Source organism: Bidens hawaiensis, unplaced genomic scaffold, assembly GCF_021521415.1.
Source record: "Bidens hawaiensis isolate Kalapana, Puna unplaced genomic scaffold, B.hawaiensis_p1.1 tig00004931_1, whole genome shotgun sequence".
NCBI lineage: Eukaryota > Viridiplantae > Streptophyta > Magnoliopsida > Asterales > Asteraceae > Bidens > Bidens hawaiensis.
Genome location: NW_027491311.1, coordinates 1,569,512 through 1,586,699, shown reverse-complemented (window position 1 = coordinate 1,586,699; position 17,188 = coordinate 1,569,512). Strand labels below are relative to the sequence as shown.

The 17,188-nt window shown below is 38.2% G+C and overlaps 2 protein-coding genes across 2 annotated transcripts; one reads left to right on the top strand and one right to left on the bottom strand.

Annotated features, from left to right (window-relative positions):
* The first annotated feature begins 10,193 nt into the window (after window positions 1-10,193).
* LOC143628391 (leucine-rich repeat receptor protein kinase HPCA1-like) lies at window positions 10,194-16,078 on the top strand. Its single transcript, XM_077098006.1, has 19 exons — window positions 10,194-10,284; window positions 10,412-10,532; window positions 11,125-11,196; window positions 11,281-11,355; window positions 11,462-11,533; window positions 11,733-11,894; window positions 11,977-12,051; window positions 12,133-12,204; window positions 12,280-12,351; window positions 12,476-12,544; window positions 12,634-12,705; window positions 12,851-12,919; window positions 13,078-13,209; window positions 13,284-13,750; window positions 13,843-13,983; window positions 14,353-14,492; window positions 14,611-14,830; window positions 15,286-15,524; window positions 15,602-16,078. The coding sequence occupies exons 1-19, from the start codon at window positions 10,200-10,202 to the stop codon at window positions 16,076-16,078; spliced, it is 2,832 nt and encodes a 943-aa protein (XP_076954121.1). The 5' UTR covers window positions 10,194-10,199.
* Window positions 16,079-16,450: 372 nt separating this feature from the next.
* On the bottom strand, window positions 16,451-17,074 carry LOC143628376 (nuclear pore complex protein NUP98A-like). Its single transcript, XM_077097988.1, has 2 exons — window positions 17,071-17,074; window positions 16,451-16,976 (listed from the first exon to the last, which is right to left on the bottom strand). Exons 1-2 carry the CDS (start codon window positions 17,072-17,074, stop codon window positions 16,483-16,485), a joined length of 498 nt encoding a protein of 165 aa, XP_076954103.1. The 3' UTR covers window positions 16,451-16,482.
* Window positions 17,075-17,188: the final 114 nt, after the last annotated feature.

Genomic DNA, 17,188 nt, shown 5'->3' with positions numbered 1-17,188 from the left:
TGTAAAGGACATGGAGAGTAACATGATCAGCTAATCACAACTGGCCACTGTTATTACCTGTCAGCCTTACTATCCTCGTACTAAATATTTCCTGTAGTGACGACGTTTGTGTTTTCCTATAGAATACGAATGGCTGGTACTAAGAAGACTGCTAGGAAAGGAGAAAGTTCGAGACGCCGTGGTAGACCACGTGCTACCCGAGTACCCCCCGAGGGACCGATTACCGAGTCTTAGGAGGGAAGAAGCCTAACTATGAGAAATGAAGGGTATCAGCTCGACCCTGCTATCCAAGCTGCCATTACTCAGGCAGTGGCTGCTGTAGTACAGAATCAGCAACAGGAAAAGTCAACCGAGAGTCGTGAAGGAACCGTTGAGAGGATAGGGGAAAGTAGTAAGAAAGATGAAGAGACTGTGAGAGAGGAATCAAGTGAAGATCGGTCTGTGAAGGTCAATGCTGGTAAGAGGGGCCGAGGTGGGTGCAGCTTTAGATTGTTCAAAGGTTGCGACCCACCAAAGTTTTCTGGTACAGGGGATGCAATCTCTACTCTCCAATGGATAACCGCGATGGACAAGGTTATCTGAATTAGCGAGTGCGGTCCCAATCAAGCGGTAGGTTTTGCTACCCAGTCATTTGAGGACGAAGCTATGTTTCGGTGGGAAACTGTTGAGCAGAGGAAGACCGCCACTAAGATTAAGGCTATGATATGGGAAGACTTGAAGGAGATGGTCATGAGGAAGTTTTGTGCGGATGCTGAGGTTGAGAAGGCAGAGATGAAATTCCTGAATTTGAAGGCAGGAACGATGACCCTCCGAGAGTACACTACCGAGTTTAACCGTATGTCAAGACTCGTGCCTGACATGGTGAACTCCGAGGCCAAGAGGGTCAAGTGCTATTTGCGGGGACTACCACCAAACGTTCGCACCTTTGTCCGGGCCAGTAAACCAGCTACTTTCGATTCTGCTGTCGAACTCGCAGAAATGGTTTATGATGACCTGGCCGTGGACGAAGTGGTAGTGGAAGAGAAGAAGGAGAAGAAGTGGGTTGCTCCTGCTAAGCGACCGGGTACTCAGTTGTGGAACTCAAGGGAGAAGAAGCAGAAGGTGTGGGAGAAGAAGCCGTGCAAGGCATGCGGGAAGATGCACGGTGGTGAGTGTAGATGGGGAACTGGTTCTGATATATGCCACAAATGTGGGAAAGCTCATGGAGGAGAGTGTAAGTTTGGGTCGAATGTGTGTTACAAGTGTGGGAAAGTGGGGCATTACGCCAATGAATGTAATGCAAAACCGGCGTGTTTCCGGTGTGGCAAGATAGGCCACATGGCGAGAGAATGTACTGAAGCTGGGGGAAGCGGTAAGAAGGATGCTGAGCAGTCTAGGCCAAAGACCAGAGCCTACATGCTGACACAAGAACAAGCTAAGCATATCCCCGACGTTGTGACAGGTATGTTCCTAGTAAATGGTATTTCTGCTTCCGTATTGTTTGACTCAGGTGCGACTAGGAGTTTTGTAGCTACTCCGTTTTGTAAGAAAGCTAGAATGAAATGTTGTCGTGTGCTTGAAACTTTTATGGTAGAGACCGCTAGTGAGACCTCGGTTAGAATTTTGAGAATGGTTAAGAGTTGTAAAATAGAGTTGGAAGGACACGAATTTCCTGCTACCCTGTATGTGATGACCTTAGGAGGATTTGATGTAGTGTTGCGGATGGATTAGCTGTCTGAATTTGAAGCCCAGATAGAGTGCGAAAGTAGATTGGTAAGACTGAAGTCTTCGGATGGTGGTACGGTAACGGTTTATGGTGACAGAGAAAGTACAGGGCCTAGCGTCATTTTGATGATAAAAGCCGGTTTGTTAAGGCGAGGGTGCAGTGCCTACCTGGCGTATGTTGTCAAAGCTACAGCCAAGACGAAAGAAATGAAAGATGTTCCTGTAGTGTGTGACTACCCAGAGGTGTTCCCTGGGGACCTTCCAGGGTTACCACTGGAACGAGAAGTAGAATTTCAGATAGAGTTAACACCAGGAGCACAGCCCATCGCGAAAGCACCTTATCGTCTGGCGCCATCCGAGATGAAGGAATTGATGCCCCAACTACAAAACTCCTCGACAAAGGTTTCATAAGGCTGAGTGTTTCCCCGTGGGGCGCGCCGGTGTTATTTGTTAAGCAGAAAGATGGAAGCATGAGAATGTGCATTGACTACAGGGAGTTGAATAAGCTTACGGTAAAGAATAGATATCCGTTGCCACGGATTGATGATTTGTTTGATCAGCTACAAGGTGCAAGCTGGTTCTCGCGAATAGATCTCAGATCAGTTATCATCAGCTGAGGGTGAAAGAGGCAGACATCCCTAAGACAGCGTTTCGAACACGGTTTGGGCACTACGAGTTCCTAGTGATGTCATTCGGTTTAACAAATGCTCCTGCAGCATTTATGGATATGATGAATAGGGTATATCGGCCGATGCTAGACAAGTCGGTTATCGTTTTCATCGATGATATATTGATTTATTCGAAGAGCGAGTCTGACCATGCTGAGCATCTGAGAGATGTGTTGGAAGTTCTGAAGAAGGAGAGACTGTACGCTAAGTTTTCAAAATGTGCGTTCTGGTTACGAGAAGTACAGTTTTTAGGTCATATAATTAATCCTGAGGGGATTGCTGTAGACCCAGCCAAGATTGAAGCGATAAAGAATTGGAAAACTCCGCGAAACCCAGCCGAGATATGTAGTTTCCTAGGGTTAGCTGGCTATTATAGGAGATTCATTCCGGGCTTCTCCAAGATAGCCTCACCGTTGACCGGTATAACCCGAAAGACTGTGGTGTTCAGTTGGGGTAAGTTTCAGGAAGAGGCATTCGAAGAGCTGAAGAAGAGACTCACGCAGGCTCCAATCCTTGTTCTACCCGATGGTGAGGAGGATTTGGTAGTCTGTACTGATGCTTCACACCAAGGGTTAGGTTGCGTGTTAATGCAACGAGGTAAGGTCATAGCCTATGCGTCTAGACAACTGAAAGTTCACGAAAGTACATACCCGACGCATGATCTAGAGTTAGCAGCTGTAGTGCATGCTCTTAAGATTTGGAGGCATTACTTGTACGGTACTAAGTGTACTATCTATACAGATCACAAGAGTTTGAAATACTTCTTCGAGTAGAAAGAGTTGAATATGAGGCAGAGAAGGTGGTTGGAACTGATAAAGGATTATGACTGTGAGATCAAGTATTATCCGGGAAAGGCTAACGTGGTCGCCGACGCCTTGAGCCGGAAGAACGCAGAAGTTATCGCGACAATCAAGTCTTATAAGTTGATCATCAACTCAGATTCCTTCGAAGAGATCAGCAAAGTGCATATGAAAGTGTTAGCCGATGAAGGGTTGATGAAGAAGGATAGAATTTTTGGGCAACAGACCGAGTTGATGGATAATACTCATGGGGTAAAGACCAGATTTGATAGAATGTGGATCCCTCGACATGGAAATCTTAGAAATCGAGTCCTAGACGAGGCCCATAAGTCTCGATACTCGATTCATCCAGGATCAACTAAGATGTACCAAGACTTGAAGAAGGACTACTGGTGGCCGGGTATGAAGAATGAAGTGGTGGATTATGTCAGCAAGTGCTTAACTTGCTTGCAAGTCAAAGCAGAACACCAGAAACCGTATGGAAAGATGCAGCCGTTAGAGATACCCGAGTGGAAGTGGGAACACATCACCATGGATTTCATAACTAAGCTACCGCGTACAGCTAAGAATCATGATACCATATGGGTGATTGTGGATCGTTTGACAAAGAGTGCTCACTTTCTGCCTATACGAGAGGCTATCTCGTCAGAATCGTTAGCAAGTATGTTCGTTAAGGAAGTTGTGGCGAAGCATGGGGTGCCATTATCGATTGTGTCAGACAGAGATACCCGCTTTACTTCAAGATTTTGGAAGAGGTTCCATGAAGCCATGGGGACGAGACTGAACATCAGCACTGCGTATCATCCTCAAACAGATGGACAATCCGAGCGGACTATCCAAACCCTTAAGGATATGCTATGTGCTTGTGTGTTAGACTTTGGAGGAAGCTGGGATGATCATTTGCACTTAGCAGAATTCTCTTACAAAAACAACTACCATTCAAGTATTGGTATGCCTCCTTTCGAGATGTTGTATGGTAGACGATGTAGGACTCCCGTGTGTTGGGGAGAAATTGGCCAGAAAAAGATTGGGAGTCTAGAAGTTGTGCAAGAAACCTCTTCGAGGTTTGATCAGATCAAGGCAAGGAAGAAAGCCGCTCAAGATCGCCAGAAGTCATATGCCGATAAGCGGAGATGACCGATCGAGTTTAATGTTGGAGACCACGTGATGCTTAAAGTCTCGCCTTGGAAGGGGATTATTCGTTTCAGAAAAAGAGGAAAGTTGAGTCCTAGGTACATTGGACCGTTCAAGATTGTGGCCCGTGTGGGCGAGGTGGCTTACAAGCTAGACCTACCTGAAGAGCTAAAAGGAATTCACCCTACCTTTCATGTATCTCACTTAAGAAAATGTCTAGCTGATGACACATCCCATGCGCCACTACTAGACATCGAGGTAGACGAGCAGCTGAATTATGTTGAACAGCCTGTTGAGATAGTCGACCGCAAGGAAAAGCAGCTCCGTCATAAGGTTATTCCCCTAGTGAAAGTGATATGGAAGCATCGTAAAGGATCGGATGCTACTTGGGAAGTCGAAGAAGAGATGTGCAAGTTTTACCCGCATTTGTTTAGTAGTAATAGTTAGGTTTCGAGGACGAAACCTCTTTTAAGGAGGGTAGACTTGTAACATCCGTATTACGAGATTACTAAATAAAAGAAAATTATTGTTTCGTGTGAGTCGCTCGTTTAAATGCGTGCGTGTTTATATTTGATAAGGATTAGGATTGGTGAAGGAAGTGGGTGGTTGGGTCCATAGCTCTCTATATAAGGCCATCCCCCCCCCCCCATTCCTTCACCATTTCTTCCCACAACACACACACACCCCCTAGAACACACACATACTCTCTCTCAAGACCCGAATCCAATTCCGGGCTAAAGTAAGGAAGATCTTAGTGATCAAGTGTCTTCAAACAACAAGAATCACGTCCAGATCCTCGAGTGGTCCAGATCCGAACCAAACCCGAAGCCAAAGGTGAGTTTTAGCCAACAAGGTTAAGTTTTGTGGTTGAGTTCGACATGCAAATCGATATCTTAGTAGATCGGGTTGTAGGATGTAAGAAAAACATAAACTTGGTGAGTCTTAGCCTCACGAGTATGAAATAGGACAAAAAGGTGATGTTCGGACCTCATAAAACACGGGTATACAAAGTTGGTACGACCCAAAACCCATAAAAAGGGTAAAACCGGGTCCTAAGGAGGAAATAAGGAGAAAAATGGCTTTAAAATGGTAAAAGCGAAGAAAAAGGTAATTTCGCATCGCACAGCCATGCGAAGCGAAAAAGGTTGTTTCACATCGCACAGCCATGAGAAGCGAAAAGGTTGTTTCGCATCGCACAGCCATGAGAAGCGAAAAGGTAAAAAGGTTCTTTCGCATCGCCTCAACCCCAGCCAGGGGCTCTGCCCCTTGGACCCTGCTAGGGGCTGCCGCCCCTAGACCCCGCTACCAGGGGCGCTGCCCCCGGACCCCCGTTAGTTGAGGGTTCGTAAACTTAAAGGTAGGAAGTAGTGTATAGATAATTGACACGTGTAATGTATTGTACAGTTAGCCATACACAACTAAAAGAAGGGCGTTACCATTAACGGCGAGAGAAACCGACTCCAGGTGAATTTCTAGCCCCATTTCTGTGTTATGTTTTGGGGCTTTGTGCATTCTCAATGTGATTAGTTAATTCACTTACCTTAAGTGGTAAGTGTATGCCGTATGAATGTTTATAAATATACCTAATTAGTGTAGAAAGAGTTAAACGTATGTGTGAAGAGGTATATGAGAACAGATATAGCTAATGAAAGAAAGGTATGTACGATATATGTAGTGTATGAATGGTATGTATGATATGTAGAGCTGAAGAATTAAGGGTTGCCTACCCTAATAATTAAGGGTTGCCTACCCTAATAATATAAGCGAAGAATTAAGGGTTGCCTACCCTAATAATATATGCGAAGGCTATAGAGCGAAAGGCTCTTTAAAAACGTAGGAAGGTTATGTATGTATAAAATAATGAAGGTAAGTAAAAGTAGGAATGTATGGAAGTAAGAATGTAAAGAATGAGAATGAAATGTATGTACCTGCTTAACTAGAACTCACTCAGCGTAGCTGACTTTTAGTATGCATGCAGGCAAATAGGTTGAGGCAGCTGGCTAGAGGAGGGACACATGGCATGAGCTAAAGAGGCGGGTATCTATGAAGAAGCGTCATGACTGTTTTATGTTATGTCTATGAATGGATAATTTGTATGTTAAGACAAGATTTGATGTTTTGTAATGTAATGCATGGAGTTTTTAATTTTTCCGCGAAAGTTTTAATTAACTCTGATTTTAGAACTGTGTTTATGAGTAAATCCAACGCCAAGGTAGGGTTTCCGGGATCGGGGCCTTACATTCTAGTAGCTTATAATAGTTAAGAGCTACATTAACATTAAAACAACTTTCCTTAACAACCGGATTACATGTTTATATGTTCATAAAACAACCTAAAAGTTATGAACCGAAGGTCAAAGAACATTCAGTCTGTAAGTTAATAATATCTATACATGGGTTAATGCGAAATATCAAAGTGTGATGAAATCTTAATACAATTATTTTCCTCAGGAACTAAGTGGATCAATGTACCCACCTCAAGATTAGTGGGAGCAACTTATCCTTATATAGATGATATTTTTTTGACAAGTGGATTAATGTACCCACCTCAAACTTGTTCTTATACAGATGAAATTCTTTTGACAAGTATATGCTACATAAATCAAAGCATTGTTCATACATACTTTGATTTGATAGATCTTAGAGATATCCCTTATGTGATAGATATCATAACATTCTGAGATAGAACCAAAGGGACGTTAGTTTTGTTCCATAAGTTTTATCTTAAATGGGTCCTTACGCATGTAACAAACAATATTGCTCTCCTTTATAGGATAATAGGACCATTGAGATTATTACCTCATGCTTCGTTAAGTAGAAGTCTTATGTAGGTTCAAGTCTATACTCATTCAGATATTACTCATATTGCAACACACTAGATATGTCTAGATTATTGCGAAGCATCTAAAAGCGTGTTGAAATATCTTTAAAGGAAACGAGAAACTATAATTTAAAAGAAATGAGAATTCAAACCAGTTGATTACTCTATGCATTGTTATGTTCAAATATAACAAAATGTGATTTTTGGGATATATACTTATGTCAGCAGATATACCTATCTCATGAAGGAGTCATAATGAACAGATAACAACAACCTAATCATTAAATGTTGTTGAATATTTATCAGTGGACACATAAGTTTATTTGCTCCCTCTAAATTGTATATTGAAGACTTACTGTGATAAAGTCAGCTGCCATGTTTTCTCAAACAGTAATAGTTCGAGAGGTGCTGTATTAAAATTCGATATAAAAATAATTATTCATTTATGAACGAATTAAGGAAACTAAATTTTCATATCGAGTACATTCATGATATGTTTAAGGATCCTATAACTAAAGGTATATTACCCATAAGTATTATGAAAGAACTTATAATCATGACGGGTTTATTGATGACCATGTACAACGCATATCGTACTACGAATGAGTAACTAATAATTTTTTCTCTCCAGTTTTGATTTTGTATGTCTCTTAATATGTTCTACATGCATAATGACATATAGACAAATTATTATACACATCAAACGTTCTGAAGAGCTTACTTGAAAATTTTGATCATAATTACTTAGGTTTTAAATAAGGACTGCAGTATGATTAATGGGGGTCTTGAGCTGATGTTCAATTCAATAACTGTATTTCTCTGCTCCAGTTTAAGTTTAAAGCTCAAATAAGTGTTAACTCCTTATCAGGCTTTTCTAATACTCATAATAAATAATTACTCAACCAAATGGGAGAATGTAAAAATAAATATTATATATATATATAAAAGGTATCCTTTAAGAACTTCAAATCTTTTAAGAACTCTAGGAACTTATGTCAAACACTCATTATTTTTTTATCTTGAAAACTAGAATTTAAATAAAAAGGGCATATTTATAAACTAAACTTATTTCTCTCTCTAATAACTAACTTTCTCTTTCTCTATATTTGTATATTTTCCAGTAGATTAATGATATAACCCATTTTTACACATACATAGATGTTGTGCATATATGTAAATATACCATTTTCATTTATGTAAATTTTGAAACTGATTATCAATTAATTCAAGATGAACTTACATTTAAAGAATATGTAAATTTTCAAATCGCCATCCATTTTCAAAACATAATATCCAATTTACAAATGTGCATGTAACAAAAAGTAGATATAAGAACCAACATTTATTCGAGCATTTTCAAATCGACATTCACACATGTGCAAAGATTTTTATGCATGTCTAGGTAAAAAAACCATAGATGTTTGCATATGTGCACTTCAAAACTATTTAAATATTAATTAATGTACATTGATATACAAGTTCGTCACTTTCAGATTAAAAACATATTTTCTTTTAACTCAAGTAAATGCTTATATGTAATCCATCAATCATTCAATTGTATATGTTTGTTTACTACACATGCATGTAATCGGTCACATGCACATATTACGTAATCCAACTCTTACATACATGTAAATTTCAGCACCTGTATAATGGAATTACTTTATCCAAATTAATTATTTTGAAATCCCCACCGAAATAATATTATCATTACTTGAAATTTGCACCATGCACAAAATAAATTTTATTCCATGGCCAAAACATAGTTACGTAGATTAGTTAAGGGTGAAAGAAGAGTGAGCAATTATAGGAAATATTGAGAAAGAGAATAAATTAATCCCTATAATACCATTTTTCTTATTTAATTATTTTCAAAACAAACATAATATCCTATAATACCCATTTTCGTTTATGTAAATTTTTATGAGTTTTTAAGTTTTCTTTATAAGAGAAGTTTTCACTTGATTCCATCCCTATATATATATATATATGTATATATATATGTTATATATATATGGCCATCGTTATAATTTATATTATAATAGATTAAAATAATTAATTATACCTTATCATATATTAGTTGGGTAATTGTTGATGGACCATATTAACTTTAATTAACTAATAAAGGGTTTCCTATTGTGTGTATATATAGAGAGAATAAATTATCATAACCAATAAAAACACACATACAATTTTGTGTGTCTCCTCTTTCTTAAACCGGGTTTCTCACAAGAAACCTAACATCATCCTTAACTATACATCCTAAAGGGGAACTTGATCAAGAAGACAAGCATGTCGACTACGTCATACTCTGTTGTGGTTACGACTCTTTCTACTGTAACAGGTTCATAGGTTTAATATTGATCAACAGTATCTACTTAATACTTAAGTTGATTTTTTTAATTTTAACGTTTTTAGTTTATGAATGTGTTTAGTTGTGTCCAGAACCTGGAACCCCACCTAAATCGTCGAACCCAAACCGTGAAACACTCAAGCCTATCCAGAAATTTTTATGTACGGTTCTATGAAGTTGGAGCATGTAAAAAACAGTGACTCCATTCGAATAAGTTCTTGAATCAACCACTGAGCGTGTGTTAAAAAGAATGACTAGAATATTAAAATAGAACTAACCTGTGACAATAAAAATAAAAAAAATGAATACTGAAATAATAAAAATTTTCCAACAACACTCTCTGGTAAGAGTACATGTGGCGGATTTGATGCATGGATTTAATGGTTCCAATAATAAACGGGTTAATTAAGTTAAGAGCAGTTGACAATATAATATTATAATATAATATAATTAGCACCAAGTAATATTGGCAACACCAAAAACAAAACGGCCGGAAACCATTGTAACGATCCTGCTTGTCGTTATCTTTAACAATGACCTGGTCAACATGGGTATCATCAATTTTTGTTTATTGTTTTATTATATACGTACAGGTGTTACGTAACATAACATTGAACTTGACGAATGCGGAGTGTGCCAAATGCTTCCAGCCATTTGTGATTTGCTGTTTAAGTTTCTTTGTGTACTCGGGGAGAATATCATATTGTTGAGGTTAGAGAAATGAGTCGAAGAAGAATTCGGTTATGGGTGATGATTTGTTTTTGCCAAGTTATGGTAATTGCAGCAGTCACAGATCCAAATGATGGTAAGTACTTGCTTATATACCTACATATTTTATAAGCAAGTGATCATCAGGTTTGCTATTCTGTTCCTAACTTTATGCATTGATCATATGTTGTTTTGGTTTGGTTTGGTTTGGTTTATACTTGTAGTTGCTGTGTTAACTGCTCTCAAGTCTGGATGGCAGAATCTTCCACCTGATTGGAAGGGTTCCGATCCCTGCGGAAGTAGATGGGAAGGGATCAACTGTACCGAATCACGTGTAACCACCTTGTATGTCATCTTTATGCATTGATATGTTGTTTTGGTTTATACTTGTACTTGGCGGATCGATTGACAGGTTGGCAGGTTCACGGCCCATATTTTTATTCGTGTCAAAACATTAACCGTAACGTGCATACACTTAAAATCGTGTAACCCAAACACGACCTATTTAACCCATCTATCTAAACGTATCAAACAGGTTGATGGGTAAATGGGTAATAATCAAGCTCTAAACATGTTACATGGGTGCGAAAAATGGGTTCAACAGGATGGCGGGACGACTTGTTTAACTAAATGGAGGTCAACCTGACCCGTTTAATTAAACAAGTTGGCGGGTTGACTTGTTTAACTAAATTGGTTAAGCGGGTCAGGCTGAATCGCGTATTAAGCCGATCGACCCGAACACAACCCGCTTTTTAAATGGGTTGAATATGCCAAGCCAAAACCTGATTTTTTTCGTCGAAAATTGCATTCCTAGTTTTACTTGATCCCAATGATTAGCAGGGTATTGGTAGGTTCCCTTAAGTTTTCGAGTAATGCTCATGGTTTTAGAAAACCGTTATAGGTAACTTTTAACTTACGTTTCACCTCTTTAATCCAGAGTACTGGCAGGCATGGGCGTTAAGACTATGGACATTGGAGACATTCCATCACTTTCCATGTTGCAATATTTGTAGGCTTAATTTCCATTCTCATTTCAACTTTTGCTTATATGATTAATTGAAACTGTATATATACTTATGGTTTATGCCTGTAGAGATCTTTCCAACAACAAAGAGATTAAAGCCATTCTTCCACCATCTATTGAGAAACTGAAGAACTTGACGACGTTGTAAGAATTCCATTTTGTTTATCAAATGCAGCAAACTTATTTGTCACGGTTTTTCTTTGTTATTCAAAACCTTGTGTCTAACAAAGTACTCTACACGTGTATGTAGAATCTTGGTTGGTTGCAGTTTTAGGGGTCCAATTCCTGATTCAATAGGATCCCTCAAGAAGCTAGTCTTTTTGTAAGTATTTTTGTATTATTCATAATATAATATTGGATCGACTGGTATTCCATATGTTTTAAGCAGCCTCTATATCCTCCAAGAAAGAGATATTGTTTGCCTGAATCCCATCCTTAATGGATTTGGTCGCACCGTGCTTGCTTTAATACATGGTCTATTGGTTTAACAGAGTTTCTGATTCATCTCTTATTTGCTGCAGAGGTCTCAATAACAACAGCTTTACGGGACCTATCCCACGATCCATTGGTAGTTTAACTAATCTTTCATGGTTGGATCTAAGCGATAACCAGCTTTCAGGACTCATTCCCATCTCTAATGAAACTGCCCCCGGTCTTGACAATCTAGTGAAAACAAAACATTTGTATGCTCTGTCTCTAATATATCACATTGTTAGTTCACAACTTTTGCAAGTGACCGTTCTCACGCGTGTTGTCATGATGCAGCCATTTAGCAGATAATCAGTTGTCTGGTCCCATTCCATCTCAACTTTTCAACTCAAGCATGAGCTTAATACATTTGTAAGCATTGCATTAGTTTTTAAATTATATGAAACTTTACTTAGTTGACATGGAAATATCTGCACAAAATTTTGTTTACAGTATAGTTAACAACAACCAATTATCTGGAAGAATTCCTCCATTGATAGGAAGCGTGCAGACTCTTGAGGTCGTGTAAGTATCAACTATTAAAAATATTTAAAATTTATGAAAATGCCTTCTGAATTGAATACATTCTTTCTGTAACAGACGCCTGGACTCAAATTCCTTGACAGGGAAAGTGCCTCAGGAACTAACAAGTCTCAAAAGCGTTAGTGAGCTGTAAGTAACAAGAGAATATTGAGCCAAGTTATTCTTTTGTTTTAGTTTTTTGTGCTAATAATGTTAATTTCAGAGCTATTTATTTTGGCGGAAGGATTTAATTAGCAGATTCTTTTATTATCAGGTACTTGTCAAACAATATCCTGAATGGACCTGTTCCAGATCTCTCAGAAATGAGCTCACTCTCTTATGTGTAAGTTGGTTTAAATATTTTTGAATTTGGTCAGTTTTTATATTTTTAACTTTCCCGTAATTCTAACATCATATATCTAATATTTGCAGGGACATGAGCAATAATAGTTTTAATAACTCTGATATTCCTGCATGGTTTACACTTCTATCATTGACCTCAGTGTAATATATATGTTTTGTCTCTATCTATACTTTTTCATTAAACCGTGTGCTGCAGTGTAGACACTTCACCATATTGCCATAATATTTTGAGTTTGTTATGTGTTGTAGAAGACAGTGTTACAATACTTTAAGCATTGTGTAACAGATTGATGGAAATGACACAGCTCCAAGGAGAAATCCCATCCGATATCTTCCGGCCTCAGTTGGAGAGATTGTGAGTATCATCTGAATGCTGTCTTCTAAAGTGATACTGCCTAAGCAGCAGTTAAAATTATCATTTCATATTAAATATGATCAACGGTGCATCAAATAGTGAAATGTGACACCGAGATTGTTTGTTTCTTCTTTGGCTTTTTCGTTATCTGTTGACAGAATGCTAAGCAATAACGATCTTAACGGAACTCTGGATGTTGGCAGCAGCTATAATGGTGACTTGATAGTTGATCTCACTAACAATTCCATCACTAGCTTCAAACAAAATTCTGGATATAATTTGAGCTTAAAGTAAGATATCTTATGGTGACTATAAGAATTTCAAAGAGGCGGCTATTTTGACCCGTTTACTTGTGAATGTGCAGTCTTGAAAATAATCCAATTTGCGAAGGCGGAGCAACAGGAAGATATTGTGCAGCTGGAAAGCCCAATCCGCCAACTGGTTTACCATCAAATAATTGTCCACCCGTGCGCTGTGGTTCAAATAAAGTGCTAAGTCCAAATTGTAAATGCACAAGTCCATACACAGGAACCATATTTTTTTTCTCTCATTCCTTCTCAAACTTGGACAATTTAACCTACTATACAACTCTTCGTGATACTTTGTTATCCGCCTTTCGGTCCAATCAACTTCCAGTGGACTCTATTTCTATTTCTAATCCAACTCTCAGTGAATACCTTCAATATAAACTCCACATTTTCCCCTCGGGTCAAGATTATTTTACTCGTTCAGCCGTCTCTTCAATTGGGACGGTGATCAACCGCCAACTCTTCTCTCTCCCATATTATGGACCTTCATTTTTTCTTGATGATAGCTATTGTTGCTTTCCAGGTATTATTTGTTCGATTTTAACATACAAAACAAAATCTAAAACTTCGTTTTGCCACTAGAGAAACATGTTTTCTGATTTGGAGTATCAACAGGGAAGAAGTCATCAAATCGTGGCATCATTATTGGCACTGCGGTTGGTGGTTCTGTGATCCTGTTGCTTATTGCCTCGGCTATAACTTACGCGGTCTATAAAAAACGACAAGCCAAAAAAGCCAAAGAGAATAATCCTTTCGGTAAGATGTATTGGGATATAGGCAACATATTATAGAGTTGGAAATATCTTCTCATAAATTTCAAAATGGGTCGATTTGGATTGTAGTTTATATATAACAGGTCAAGTAAAAAGGCTTCATTTAAAAATGAACGGGTCAAATGGTTGAAAATCTTTAAAAGAATATATATTATTAGCGCATAACATAGTTTTTGTAGGCATATTTAAAACCAGAAAAAAATAAAATAAAATAAACACACACACAATTCATTTCTGATACATTCTTGAAGAGACATGATTTGACTTGTTACCAAACTTTCCACTTCTTAATATATTCATCTTTCTACAACAAACTGATGTTCTTATATTCGTATATCGGTTGATAATGTAGCATCTTGGCAGCTTAATAGCAATGATGCGGGTGATGCTCCTCAACTAAAAGGAACGCGCTGGTGTTCATTTGAAGAACTCAAAAGAGCCACTAACAGATTTTCAGAAGAAAATATAATTGGATCTGGGGGCTATGGGAAGGTATCCTGGTGACATACATACCTATGTTAGATTTCAATTTTGTGCAATAAGTATTCTTAGTTATTATTTTATAAAGAGTGCAATGCATCTCTAAAGAGGTAAAGATGATGCATGACAGGTGTACAAAGGAACTCTTGATAGTGGTCTTGTATTTGCAATCAAAAGAGCTGAACAAGGATCATTACAGGGTGCACAAGAGTTTAAAACCGAAATTGAACTTCTTTCACGGATTCATCATAAAAACGTTGTATCCCTTTTCGGTTTCTGTTACGAGCAAGGTGAACAAATGCTGGTGTATGAGTACATATCAAATGGTACTCTAAAAGATAATCTTTCGGGTAAATTTACTTACTTCCTAGCCTTTTACTTTCTTTGGGACCCATATAACTATGAAAAGACAGTATGGGAATAGTGTATATACCAGAGATGACAATTTCGACTCATTTACCAGCGAATAAGTTTGCAGCGTTGTGTTTTCTCTTGAACACACCAAATGGTCAGAATACCAATAAACCTCTTGAATAGCATTATCTAAACAGATGAATTATCACTAGTATAATCTGTGTTTTTAAATCCTTAAAACCTAATGATATATACAATTTTTAAGCATACTGGACAACACTAATTTTTAATGAACTTTTTTTTTCTGATAAAATTGTTTAAGGTCAACGACCCTAACCCGGCCCATTTCAGCCCGTACTGATTTGACCCATTACCCAACCCTCACTCGCTTCCCATTTTTGTCACCTCAAATAAGATGGGAAGATAAACACATGTTTATTGTTATTTAAAGCCGGGATGACAGGCATGAAGTTGAATTGGATGAAGAGACTTAAAGTAGCTCTTGATTCTGCCAATGGTGTGGCATACCTGCATGAGCTTGCAAACCCTCCCATTATACACCGGGACCTCAAATCAACTAACATTCTCCTGGATCAACATTTGAATGCCAAGGTTGCTGATTTTGGATTGTCAAAACTTTTGGGAGATGAATCAAAGGGTTATGTCTCTACTCAAGTGAAGGGGACACTGGTATGTGCTCATTAATCCTCTCTTTCATATGGATGCGTTTTATATTCTTTGTGCGTAAGCATCCGCTCTAAATGCAGGGTTACATGGATCCCGAATACTACATGACCCAACAACTGACAGAAAAGAGTGATGTTTATAGTTTTGGGATTGTATTATTAGAGCTCTTAACCGCAAGGCCACCGATATACAAGGGTAAATACATCGTAAGAGAGGTCAAAGATGCGATTGACAAGTCAGGAGATCCAAATGGCATTTACACGGTTCTTGATCCATCTCTTGGTTCATTCCAAACACTTGGAGGTTTGACAAGGTTTGTGAACCTGGCATTGAGCTGTGTCCAAGATTCAGGAGCTGACCGACCCAGAATGGGAGAAGTTGTGAGAGAGATCGAGAACATTATAGATTTGGCGGTTTTAAGCAAAGATGTTAAATCACCTTTGAGTTTCTCAAGTCAAAATACAGGAAAAGTTGGGGACATGTGTCATCCATATGGTGATTCAGTATCTGATGCAAGCAGCTTGTCGATGCCGTTTGAAACAGAACTCAGCAGGTGAATTAACCAAGGTGATGATGCTTTCTACATGACGGAATTGCTGTACTGGTATATATAAAAACATGGAAATTTAGAAAGATTCAAACTATATTATGAACTTTGTTGTATGTTGTTTCTATAATATTTTGTGCGGACTAAAAGCTAATAATATCGACATTTTTTATAACGAGCCAGTTATTATGCTTAAGCTAGTTTTGATGATGTGTAATGGCCAATAAATGTTAAGATAGATAACTTCAACTGAAATAATAAAGCATAATAATGATAAAAACATTTTACTAAGCTTTGAAAATGTAATAGCATTTGCATTCTGGCAACTGTTAATGAGGACAAAACAAATCTTCACACTCTAAAATGCATTAGCTGACATAGCTTCAGATTAAAACAAACTGTTTGCAATTCACTTCAGAAGTGCTGGACTCTAAATTTCCATTCTCCTTCAACCGGGTCATACGACACAAACTCAGCACCTTGTGCCATCGCCTTCTTCTTTAGCATCTCAGTGTATTTGATAACCTTTGATCCATCTGTGTGCTGCATTCCAGTCTTTTTATCAAACCATTTGATGTTAAGAAGCGTGATCTCAGCAGGTTTGTTAAGGCCTTCACCAACCGGAGGTTTCTTACTGTCATCCATATACACAATCACTCCACGCTTATTAAACCGGATATCAGTTTCAATATCAACATTTCTCACATCCGTTTCCCCTAAAAACTTGATACTCCCATATCCATGACGTCCAACCACAAAGTCGTTCACGCGTATGCAGTATCCAGGCTCGGCCCTTTCTTTTGCTTCTAACTCTGATATTTTAGGTTGCGTGTAGTAGTCGGGTTGCTGAAGTTCAACAGGTACATCGAAGACTGTTGAAAACAATGGTTCCTCTTTGTTTGTATCATCTGATCAACAAAAGTTAATATTATTTCAACAAAAAGTTAACATTATATCAATAATAATCTAATTTTATTCAATGTAACGGCTAGTTTTTTATACCCATAGGACAGATTGGTGTGGAGCATCATTAAAAGGGTTTAAAACGCTTTGACTCACCCTGTCTATTTAGTCGCGTAAACCAAAAATTATACATGTGAAGAATATGAGACATGTTAAA